This window comes from Mesocricetus auratus, unplaced genomic scaffold (assembly GCF_017639785.1).
Source record: "Mesocricetus auratus isolate SY011 unplaced genomic scaffold, BCM_Maur_2.0 Super-Scaffold_100010, whole genome shotgun sequence".
In the NCBI taxonomy this organism is placed as follows: domain Eukaryota; kingdom Metazoa; phylum Chordata; class Mammalia; order Rodentia; family Cricetidae; genus Mesocricetus; species Mesocricetus auratus.
Window position 1 is genome coordinate 22,402,040 of NW_024429194.1, and position 12,367 is coordinate 22,414,406.

General features: G+C 46.8%; 1 protein-coding gene across 1 annotated transcript in view; it reads right to left on the minus strand.

The window, feature by feature from the left end:
* Nucleotides 1-12,367, minus strand: part of Inpp5d (inositol polyphosphate-5-phosphatase D) — a 103,448-nt gene that overhangs the window by 15,604 nt on the left and 75,477 nt on the right. The window contains exons 11-18 of the mRNA XM_040753083.1: nt 10,715-10,817; nt 8,814-9,010; nt 8,288-8,405; nt 7,124-7,220; nt 6,464-6,602; nt 4,797-4,905; nt 4,559-4,647; nt 2,051-2,132 (exon numbers count right to left, since the gene is read on the minus strand). Coding sequence (XP_040609017.1) covers nt 2,051-2,132; nt 4,559-4,647; nt 4,797-4,905; nt 6,464-6,602; nt 7,124-7,220; nt 8,288-8,405; nt 8,814-9,010; nt 10,715-10,817 — 934 coding nt within the window. The remainder of the gene's footprint in view (nt 1-2,050; nt 2,133-4,558; nt 4,648-4,796; nt 4,906-6,463; nt 6,603-7,123; nt 7,221-8,287; nt 8,406-8,813; nt 9,011-10,714; nt 10,818-12,367) is intronic.

A 12,367-nucleotide genomic window follows, 5' to 3' on the forward strand; every position in this document is an offset into this window, starting at 1 on the left:
GATACTAGCAAAATAATAGGTCTCCATCCTTCCACGGAAGACAACACAGCCTGGCATGTAAGTTGATTTTCCTCTTTGCCCCTCACACACTGGGTGATGTGTGGGATGTATGTCCTCCTCAACCCCAGTTGCCACTTCCAGACCCTTCTCCTTCCACTTCCTGAAACCTGCACTAGGGGGCAGTTCTGAAGGCTAAGGTTAGGTCAAAAGAGAAAGTGGCAATTCCTTGAGCCTCCACCATCAGGCAGCAGACTGATGGAGATAGCTGGTACGATCTTCTGAGACAGAAACTGAGAGGACCCTTAGGGCTGCATTCGGGGAGTAGGCACTCGTATGATTGGCTCTGTGTATTTCTGGGAAGAAGGTCACAGGACTGAAGAGCTCAGGTATGGGTGGGGGTAGGAAAACAGGAAACTCTCAGGGAGTCTGGGTAAAGGATGAGATATGGGTACTTTCTGTGTTTATTTTGTCTGGCTGATTTGGGCAGCACTAGGGATTGAAGTCAGGGCCTTATGCACGGCAGGAAAATACTCTACCCCTGAGCTATACATACTCCTGTCAAACTTTCAGGTTCTGAAGGCAGAACAGTGCCTTGGCCGATGCTATGAGTGTAAGAGATGAAAGTGTGTAAGCAGAGAGTGTAAGAGATGTAAGTGTGTAAGCAGAGAGTGTAAGAGATGAAAGTGTGTAAGCAGAGTGTGTAAGAGATGTAAGTGTGTAAGAGATATAAATGTGTAAGCTGAGTGTAAGAGATGTAAGTGTGTAAGAGATATAAATGTGTAAGCTGAGTGTAAGAGATGTAAGTGTGTAAGAGATATAAATGTGTAAGATGAGTGTAAGAGATGTAAGTGTGTAAGAGATATAAATGTGTAAGATGAGTGTAAGAGATGTAAGTGTGTAAGCAGAGAGTGTAAGAGATGAAAGTGTGTAAGCAGAGAGTGTAAGAGATGCTGTTGTACCACACATCTGAAGGTGCTGTATGAAGTTCATCAGTGAAGTCAATTCTGGGAGACAGAGCTAAAGAGAAGGGGGAGGGGGACTGCAATGCATATGCTAAACTATCCCAGTGAGACAGTAAACATCAACAGATAAAGGGAACAGAAACCAACTTAATCTGGAAGATCAGAGTTTAATGATCTCTAGAGAGAGTGGGACCCTAAGGCAGCTGCCAGACAGTGGCAAAACTCCCCCAACCTATTTCCTTATTCTGCAGGGTGGGTAGGTATGAGGGCTCAGCTGAACAGGTGTGGGTCATGAACTGCCTGTCAGGGGTCTCTGGCTTGTGAACTGCTCATTTGTGGTGTATTGTGGGATGACGGTTGAGTGCCATTGCCTAGGAACTTGTGATGTCTTTTAAACACGCACGCACGCACGCACGCACGCACACACACACACACACATACACACACACATACACACACCTACTCCCTCCGAGGATCAGGGATCATTGCAGAAGATGTAAGAGCCAGAGGGAGTGGACACATGCAGTGAAACATTTGTTAAATATGAGAGCAAATGAAAACAGCTGCGACTGCATGTACAAGACCTGCACAAGATCCAAAATCCAAATCCAAAATCCCAGTGTGGATGGAAGAGGGACTCATAAAGTCCCACCCTAGCTGCAGAGCTACTGGCAATTGATGGCTACTGGGGGAGACAGGATATTTTTTTCAGGGATTTGGTCTTTAAAAGGCAACCCATATTCCAGTAGATGCTCCTACATCCACACACTTCCAGGCAGCGCTAAGTGGACTAAGTAGGTTTAAAAAAAGAGAGAGAGTCTATGAAATTGGGAGGGTAGCTGGAGAGGAACTGGGGGGAGGATTTGATCAGAATGCATACAACTGTGTGAGATTCTCAATTAGAAGAGGGAGCTGCCGTTAAAGGTACATTACTGTCTCTCTGAGCAGGGGTATTTATTGCATTGCAGCCCAAGGAGGACAGGTTTACACCAACTCTGGTTAGGGCTCCAAGAAAACTGCAGCCCCTTGGTTTGCCACTGTCCTCAGAGCTCACTGCCTTGTCTGCATTCCCCCAATGCTCCACTCACCATAGGACTGACAGACCACATGCACCAGGGGGTAAGACTTCCAGAGGACTCGGTCGCACCAGGATGGCAGGTTGTACTTCATCTACAAAAGCAACATCACGGTTTCATAGCACGCACGCTGCTTCCGTTGTTATTAGTAAAAACAAGAAACACAATATTAACTGGGGATGTCTGCCATCCTCAAATTCATCCGTTGTTGCCTCTTTAGGGAATTTCCCTACAGCTTCAAACTATCTAAAATATATTTATTTATTTTATATGTGTGAGTGTTTTGTTTGTGTGTATGCACTATGTGTGTGCAATGCCCACAGAAGTCAGCAAAGGATGTTGGATCCCCTGGAGTTACCGCTGGTTTTGAGCAGCCATGTAGCTGCTGGGAACTGAACCCAGGTCCTCTGCAGGATCATCCGGTGCTCTTAATGACTGAGCCATCCCGGCCCTTTACACTATTTTGGAAATGCTTCTTCTTAGGGTCGCATGTAAAACAATGGGTTTCATCATCACATTTTCATGTACGTGCTTTGCCTGTATTCTCTCCGCTCTTGTTCTTTACCCCATCTCTTCTGTCTCCCTTCTCTCCCCCACATAAGCTCCTTTCTGCTTTGATGGCATATACATTACTTGTATGTGTTGTGTGTAAATAATATAAAAATATTTTTATGATTACAAGTAGAAACAAGTATATATATATTTAAACCTAAATTCTGCACATGAGAGAAAATATGATACTTGCATTTCTGAGTCTGGCTTACTTCACTAAGCTTTAACCTCTTCAACTCTTTGAACTCTGCTTTGGCCTCCACACTTTCAGATGTCCTGGAGTCCTGCTTGTGAGTGAGGTTGATTCACCTTGCACCGGGACACCCTCTCCCTTCCTGCGAGAACCCTCCCAGCATTTCACTCCGCTTCTCCCTTCCATGTCCTTGTCTTTTGCCCCCGAGCCCAGGCAGTACCTGGATCTCATCCAGCTGCATGCTTAGCTTAAGCAGCTCTCAAAGCTCATCTGGTACTGCTTATCCCTGGACTTGTCTAGGTTGGTGGCCTTGGGTTAGACCCCATGAAAAATGATCGAGGTCCAGAAGGCTGCCTGGCTGGGCTCTCTCCAGTGTGCCCTTGAACTTGAAACATGTCACTCCCCCTCTCCCTTCATGCATCCAAGTCCAAATTCCCGCTGTCCTTCAAGGCACCTCAGACGGCATTTTTAACATTTTTAAGAAGCCTCCCCATCTTTCCTGTCCAATGGTTTCCTCCTCCTCTTGCTCCTTGTGACGTCGTGTTCTATTGGGGTAGTCAGTTGCACACTTGTCTTCTGTCTCCTCCTATAAACAGCCTAGGGCCACCAATGTATATTCAGTTCTGACCTCTCAACACCTGGTAGAGTTCTTTACCCAGGAGAGTGCTTTGCCCATTACTGGCCATCAGTAACTCTTTGAATAAATAAATATATTATTTCATCTTTCCCCAAATGCTGTCCTTTCAATAGTAGTGGCCTTATTAATAAATTAATAGTTATTCTGTGATCAGCTTAGTTTGGCTTTACCTATGGAGAACTATAATGCTCGGAAGCTCTTATAGGTTCTGATAAGCCCAATAGCAAAGGAACCTGTCTTGCTGGTGTTGTTTTAGAGTCTAGCCATGTAGTCTAGGCTGGTCTTGAACCCATGATTCTCTCAACTAAGCTTCCCAGGTATTGGGATTACAAGCATGCACCACCACACTCAGATGGGTGGAAGCCTGTTAAATCTTGGCTAACAGAATTTGGGGGGAGAACTTTTGTTTATTTTGGTCTTTTAAAACCAGCTTTACAGGGCTGTACTCAGTGCTTAGTGGTTAAGAGCTCTGGTTGATCTTGCAGAAGACTCTGGGTTTGGTTCCCAGTATCCACGTGGCAGCACACAACCATTCATTAACTCCCATTCCAGGGGATCCGACACCCTCTTCTGACTTCTGTGAGCACTGCATGCATGTGATTCACAGACATTCTTGAGGCAAAAGCACCCACACACATAAAATAAAAATAGACAAATTGCTAAAACTAACCTTTCTGTACAGTTAAGAACCAATGCTTTAAAATGCTCTCAGCTTTTCAGAATAGGGCCATTATTAACTCAGCTTTCTGTGTGTGTAGGTTGATGGCAGTTTTTACATGTGAAGGTTTTGTTTTTAGAGACAGTCTCATGAAGCCCAGAGTGGCCTCAAGCTCACTAGGTCGTCCAGGATGATCTTGAACACCTGATCCTCTTGCTTCCGTCTCTTAAGTAGTAGGTTAGAGATGCATAATACCATGCCTGGCTTGAGGCTGGAAATGGAACCCAGGGCTTTGAGCACACTAAGCAAGCACGCTACCAACTGAGTTACATCCCCAGGCCCAGAATGTGCATTCTAATTTTTGTTTTTGTTGTTGCCTGGTGATGGAGGATGCTTCCCACTTTCTAGGAAGCACTATGGAATGGTGGGTTGGGCAAAGGAAGTGGCTGGGGCAGGAGAGCTGCTTCCAGGAGGACTTACCCCTGTCGCTTTCTGCTTCGTGTAGGCGTACTTGTCCCGGGTCAGTCTTTCGAATCGGTAGGTGGGGGCGAAGGTGATCTCCTCCTCCTCTGAAACAGACAGGGGCCTTCAGTTTGGCTTCCCTGACACCTGCAGCCCAGCTTCCCTCCCCTGTAGACATAACCCTTCCCTGGTTAGGACATTCAGGCAGAGAGAAGATGGTGGGTCAGGGTATAAAGGGGACGCAGTGTGCTCTCACCAAAGTGCAGGAAGACCTTCTGTTCCTTCCTCTCCAAGAGCAGTTGGTCGTGGGCCAGCAGATCTGAATACTGCTGCTGCCTAATCTTCTGGATGATGGCCTCTGCCTCCTGGTATGAGGACATGCCAGGTCAGGCCCATTTCTCACCACACTTCCACTGACCACACCAAGGCCTAGGCCCCAGCCGGCTGGGTTGCTATAAGTATAAGGAAAGCCTGAGGGCTGTAACATCACCGTAAGTAACTCTAGGCTGGCCAGATTTGCATGTGGGATTTTTTGTTTTTGAATACTGGCTTTTAAACACTATTGTTAGTAATACTTCATGAGAAAGATAGTATGTTTCCTTTGTGTTTCTGTGAGAACAAGGACATCCAGCTGTAGACCCACAAGTGGGAGAGAATTTCTGGCTCTGAGGTCTCTGAGCACCAGCCTTCGTGAGTCCTACCCAGTAAAAATTGATGCCACATTTGGGGGTAGGGGGTGTGCTGGTCTTGGTGTCTAGCATACTGGGGGAATGGGTGTGCTGGCTTTGGTGTCTAGAATACTGGGGTATGGGTATCCTGGCCTTGGGGTCTAGCATACTGGGGTATGGGTATGCTGGCCTTGGGGTCTAGCATACTGGGGGATGGGTGTGCTGGCCTTGGGGGTCTAGCATACTGGGGGGTGGTAGGGGTGTGCTGGCCTTGGGATCTAGCATACTGGGGGATGGGTATCCTGGCCTTGGGGTCTACCAGTCTTCCCTCCTGTCTATTTCTCTGTGACTTTGAACTAGACTCTGGGCTCCTGCCCAGCTAAGTATGGAACTGCGGCAGCCCTTTCCCAGGAGGCTCAAGATGTGAACTCTTCTGTTCCTACCTGCTTGGTCATTTCCAGAGAGGAAAGATGTCACTTGGGGATCTTTAGTGAGAAAAGTATGGTAAGCGGCTGTAGATGCTCACAGTCTTCAGAGCTGTGAGCTTGAAGGCTCAGAGATGTCTCAGGGACATGGGGTCACATGGAGATAAAGGGACACCTGAGGTCCAACCACAACTATAAATGATGTGTAATCTACTCCCTGCAGGTTTCCTGGTCTCTCTGTGTGACTGACTGTGAAACAGGGTCAGCTCCTGCTGGGTTCCCTTTGTCCCTCTTAGGACTAGAGTGTGGGAATGCATCAAAGTCCCTCAGTGGGAAGGAAACAGGCTGCTAACTCTGATTTCCAGACAGAAGGACACTCATTGTTCCATCCCACACTGTCTCCCGCTTTCACTTTTATGAGCATGAAAAACAACTGCGTGGGTTCTAGACTCATCCTGTGGTCTCAACTATTGGTCCCCTCCTGGCAGGCCAGCAGGCAATGCCTTAGATCCACTAGTAATCCCATCATTTGTTGAGATAAGTGAGCTGATCCCCTAAGATGCCTGTGCTTCCTGACCTGGCCCAGCTGCTGAGGGACAGTGTCAGTAATGAGGGGTGACCACTGAAGTCCTGAGGCAAAGCAGACGGAATCAGAAAGGGACTGTAAAGAAAGGCAGAGACTCTGTGACAGGAGCTGTCTTGAGTCCCAGAGAGGAGTTGCTGCCTTAGTCTGGTTCTGAGTGTTCACGTGTCTCTTTGCTCTTCGGTGCAGAGTGAAGTCTTGGGAGCCTCTGCTCGGTACAGCTCTGCCCAAGGCGGGTTCTCCTTACCCAGGTGGGCAGCTCCACACGGTAGTTGAGATCCCCAAGCCAGAAGAGGTGGGTGAAGCGGTGAGTGATGTTAAACGGGCTTAGCTTCTTGTCTCCCAGGGCCAGGAACCGCAGGATGTTCATATAGTTTTGATTGCGCCTATTTCAGGGAAACAAGGGCCGTCTGGCACAGGGCACTGTCCTCACTCTGCCACGGCAGGAAGCCGGGGCGACAAGGGCGACGGGTGGGAAACGGAAACTTAGGCTGCAGGTCTGTCTCAGTAGGCATCTGAGTGTACCTAAGAGACCCAGCTGGGATCACAGAGTCTAGGTCCCAAGCTGGAACCTACTCATCAGGAAACCGGGTCAGTAAATACACTAGATAGATGGCTATGGTCATGATAGGGTTGCCTGCGTACAGAACAAGCTTTGAGCTATAGGATGCTCCTGAGGAGTATTTTCCTTTAGAAATGGACCAGGTTTTAAGGGGTCTATAGGTTAATATCTTTTCTGTCCTCCAGACAAGAATTACATATACCTGTGGCTTCTACTATTATACGGTTGTCTTTGCTTAGACAACAGAGGCCCAGAAGGTCTGAGGCTAAGGCTGAGCAAGCCATCAGGGTGTGTGGAGGGCTAGGGTCATCTGGGTGCTGGGAGGGGATGAGTGCCATTCATTACCTGAGCTTCTTTTCACTTCCAGAAGTCAGGTGGCTGTTAACAAACCCCAAGGAGGTTCCATTGAACATGAAGGACACTCCCACAGCTCCCTTGTTTCCTTAGGGAAGAAAGAGAAGAAGCAGCATGTCAACAAGGTGTGTTTGTCAAGGGGTTAACAAAGAGTTAGAGAAACAGGCTGAGTAGATAGGTCACAAGGGGCGGGACATGCTGGTGAGCAGCCGATGGTAGCAGCTTCCTGATTTTCTAAACACGGATGCAACTGGGTACGGGGAAGTTGGGGGTCACTGTACTGAGCAGAGAGGGGACAGGGAGGATCAAAGCAGCCTGAACCCTGGGATTTGAGGGGTGTTCTCCCCACCCAGCTGAGTAAACTGACTACCCACTCAGTGTCTTCACCCCCCCACACACCTTGCTGATATTTTAATTTATTTTACATTAGTGATTCTTTCTTTTAAGAATTTACTTATTTACTATGTATACAGTGTTGTATCTGTATGTTTGCCTGCATACCAGAAGAGGGCATCATATCTCACTATAGATGGTTGTGAGCCATCATTTGGCTGCTGGGAATTGAACTCAGGACCTCTGGAAGAACAGCCAGTGCTCTTATCCTCTGAGCCATCTCTCCAGTCCTACATTAGTGATTTAAAGTATGTCCCTAGGTCAGTATAGCAGCCCCAGGGAGTCTACTGGAGAGGCAGATACCAGGCACCTGAACCAGAGATTCTAGGGCTTAAAAACATGTGTTTGACAAACCCTGTAGGCAAGGGGTTGGTAGACATGGGCCCACTACTAACTGAAACAGCATAAATATGTATGGTGGGAGATCACCTGTTTAATTTTCTTTTGGTGCTGGGGATCCGACCCAGGACCTTGCATATACTAGGAAAGTACTCTACCACTGAGTTCTGTAGGGAGGAAGATTAGGATCTAGAGCCAACGGCATTTTGAAAACCACCTGAGACTTACTGAGTCAGCATCCACATTTTAACCAGCTCTCCAGAGCTGGTATAGACCCTGGATGAGTTTTTGCAGGGGAAACAATCTGGATTTGCTGAAGACTAAGGGATCCAAGGACAGGATTCTCAGGGTTTAATCTGGGGACATTGCCAAGAGAGGGAAGAGGTGCAGATGCATAGGGATGGGACTCCCCTCTTTGCTCACCGAGGGTGTTGGCGATGCCTGTCTTCACATTGTCAGTGCAGATGTGGCTGATCCGATTCTCATGCTCTGGCTTGGCAAGCACAACTATGCGAATGTTCCAGAGTGTGTGGATGGCAACCTGGTGGTGGTGGTGGTGGGAGATGATGAGGTCTCGTGTTGGAACCCTGGGCATCCCAAGGGGATTCACCCCAGCTCATACCCTGGGAGTGAGACACCCTATCTGTAATCCCTAACTTTCAGGGGGAACTTCTAATGATGCTTAAGAATAAGACCAAGCACCTCACAGATGAGACTTGGGGCTGAAGATACTCCCAGCAGGTAAACATTATCCTTTTAAGCAGGAGTGGGGAAGGCAGAGGATTCGGGACCCTGTCAATTTCTGAGGATGGCACCTGACTGCATGTCTTTGGCTCCGAAAATGGGGGAGCCATTGCGCTCCTATACATCTTTGGAAGTATCTTGTCTGACTTCTGAGATGCTTGGAACAGAAGCATCTCCCCCACCCGGGGCTGGGCCAGCTGCTCACTGTTTTAAACGTCATGCTGGTGACTTCTTGCAGGGAGTGCTTGAGTATCTCCAGCCACTCCTTCTCTCCAAGGGGGTCCTCCTGGGTGCCAATCACGTAGATGTCATGGGGGATATAATCAGCAGAGTCATCCCGCGTCTTTCCCTGCCCCTTGGAGAGAAACCAGGACGTGATCTTCTTGGGAGGGGGTGCGTTACCTTCAACAGCAAAACCCAACACCAAGTGAGTCAAAGGCAGGTCAGGTCAAGGGCATTAGGGGATTCAAAACAGGGGGAGAAGAGGACCACATGGCTATAAAATCACTGAGGCAAATGCCCTAGATAAAGAACTCAGTGCTGACATCACCTTGAATGTCACATGGTCAGAGCTCAGTGAGGTCTTGTTGTAAAGACAATTGTACATTTTCAAGAATGGGAATGCTGGGAGATCCTCTATGGAGCCCCCGATCTAACTGAACAGGTTGGCAAACATGTCCTAGGCTCTAGGGTGGCACTAACACATGGCATGTGGCCCTGTCACTCAGGAGTTTACAATTCCAACAGTGCTAGGAAACACCAAAGGCTTCCTGGAAGGAAGTTAGCCACGTTCAGCTAAGAGCTGAGATGAAGAGGTGCTCAACAGAGAAACTGGAAGAGCCTGTTACCTTCCTCGGTTTCCGTTTTGAAAAAAGAGTGGGAGCAACTCACTCAAGGAATGATGGGAGATCTACTTCTGTAGCCCAAAGTATGAGTAGATGTTCTCCTCATACTCCAAAGAACTGGATGTCTTTTGACCAACAGAGAGACAGGAGACTAAGAATTCGAATAACAATTGCTGCCAAACTCAGCTCCCCAGGGCTCTCAGTGACCACACAGGGAGACCTAACCACCCTTGTGTCACATGCATGAGTCCCTGGGAATGAGAGCCTAGGGAGTTAATAGACCAAGACACCTGTTAATTTGAATTTTTTTTTTTTTTTGGTTTTTCGAGACTGGGTTTCTCTGTATTGTTTTGGAGGCTGTCCTGGAACTCGCTCTGTAGACCAGGCTGGCCTAGAACTCACAGAGATCTGCCTGCCTCTGCCTCCCGAATGCTGGGATTAAAGGCGTGTGCCACCAATGCCCAGCTCTCATTTGAATTTCTGATCGATGGGTGAATTTTAGAATAAGTATTCCCCATGCAATGGATGTCTGTCTGAGATTCAGATTTAACTGGATATCTTCCAACTGTTTATTTCTAGCTCAATATTTATACCAAAACATTATTTGGTATAATTGACAATTAGTATAATGTATATATTTAGTATAATAATATATGGTTATATAACTATGTATATAAATATATAGTGTATATATTTAGCCCAATATATATTTTGTATTTTGGCTTTTATTTCTAGCTGAGTACTTATACCAAACAACTATTTAAATATTTCACTTACATATTTATCATATGGACTATATTACCATATATTTAGCACATATATTTGCTGTTTGTTTACTTCTAGTCACACACCTATGTGAAAAACTTATATATTATTTATACAGAATTTAAACTTAGGACCACTTATCCACCCACCCACCCACCCATCCATCTACCCATCCACTGATCTCTGTATCTCTCCCTCACCTCCTCCCTACATACACCAGGGTCAGACTTCTTTCTTCAAGACCTGGGACCCTTTGGTGAGCTATAGAGAAACCCACTGTGGCTACTCTTGGGGTGCACTAATCCTAAAGCCCATTTTTCTTGTTCATCATCACTGGACAAAGGTAGACTTCTCTAGAAAAGAGGCTGTACAGATGCGATAGAGACCAGGGCTATGAATGAGAGATGGAGGTGCCCTCCTGTGCCGTTTGCAGATGCTAAGGCAGGAGGCGAACCCAAGGAAAACTGGTAGGAGGAAGGGGGGCACAGGGACCCACCCATGTTCCAAGTGCCAATGAAGATGGTGATCATGTCAGGCTCCGGCTGCTCCGAATGCTTGTTCTTCATCTGCTGTAGTAGCTGGCAGAAGCCTTCTCTCTTCTGAAGGAGGAAGGGCAGACACATTGAGAAGGGCCTCCACCTCCCTGCACATTGGCCTCTACAAAGGATGTGCTCTGCTTAAAGATACTGAGGGGAGGTTTCATATATATAAGCAGACTGAGAGATATGTATGATACATATATATCACTATAAACGAGAAGAGTAGCCACCTGGAGAGATGTGTTTAAAGCCATGAGCATGTGGCTTCTTGGACCCAGCCATTCTACTTCAAGGGTGCAAGGGTGTGATTTGAACCAAGGTCCAACCACATCAGGGTACTGCAGTGTGTCCATAGGTAGGGGGCTCACAAGTAACTATTCTGTACACCACCCCTAAGCTAGAACTCCACAGGGTTTCCACATTATGGTACAGAGGGACTTTAGCATAGAGCAGTGGTCATGACACTTCCTGAAAAACTGCTTGGTAAAAAATGGTCTGGGTGCCACCACCACCCTTTAAAATAAAAAAAAAAATAAACATTTTTGGGACTTGGGAAGTCATGCATTTAATCCCAGCATGCAGAAGGTTTGAGGTTAGAAGACTGCCAAGAGTTCAGGGTCATCTTGTACTACATAGTGAGTACCAGGCTAGATAGGGCTACATTGCAAAATCCTGTCTCGAAAAAGCCCAAACCAAACCAAACATAAAAACAAACAAAAAGCCCTTAAGACACCTGGAAGTGGTTAGTTCAGAGTCAGGTAGTGGTGAATGCTGTTTTTATTTTAAACTTTTGAATATTTGTATTTGCTGCTTTTGTTTAAAATAGTGAGACTGAATTACTTAGTCAACGAAGGAATATTTAAAGAAACTAGGGCCAGCGCAATGGCTCAGCGAGCGAAGGTGTCTGCTGAGTTCAATCCTTGGGACTCTGTAGTAGAGAGCTGACCTCTGCCAGCTCTCCTCTGACCTCCACACATGCAAACCCCACCTCCAAACACATAAATCCAATATTTTTTAAAAAGAAAATTTAATGAAACTAAGCAAAGGCAAAAGAGTATATTAAGAAAAGAGCCGCCCTAATCTTTTTACACTGATTTTTCCCGTGTTCACAGTAGGGCACGAAGCTGACTTGTCCCCCTCTTAGTCAAGAGGGCTGTTGTCAATAGGGCATCTGCTTTAAATGAGAGTACACAAAATTTCAAGTAGTGCAATATGAAAGGCCGGATGCCTGGTGTCCCTGGTTACAAAGCCAGCAATTTCATACGATCCAGCCTCATCACTGCAAGTCTCACAATTGCCCACTCCAAAAATACCAGCCCACCAAAACCTAACAATGGCTTCTTTACTGAAACCTGTCTTTAGCTGGGGATGGCTCAAGAGTCAATGTCTCAACCCTTTTGATTGTGCAGCAATCGGGCCGAAATAACTAATTTTGGACCTATGCTTCCCGAAGCCCAGAACAGTGCCTAGCTGTGTGACCTCTCTCTGCTTCCTATTATCAGTCTGTACTCCATCACCATTGTTCCTGTCACTACCTGCAGGCGCTATACCCTCATAGTCACTCCCAGGACAGGTGAAAGCAGGTGCCGAGGGAACTTGGCAGGAGTTAT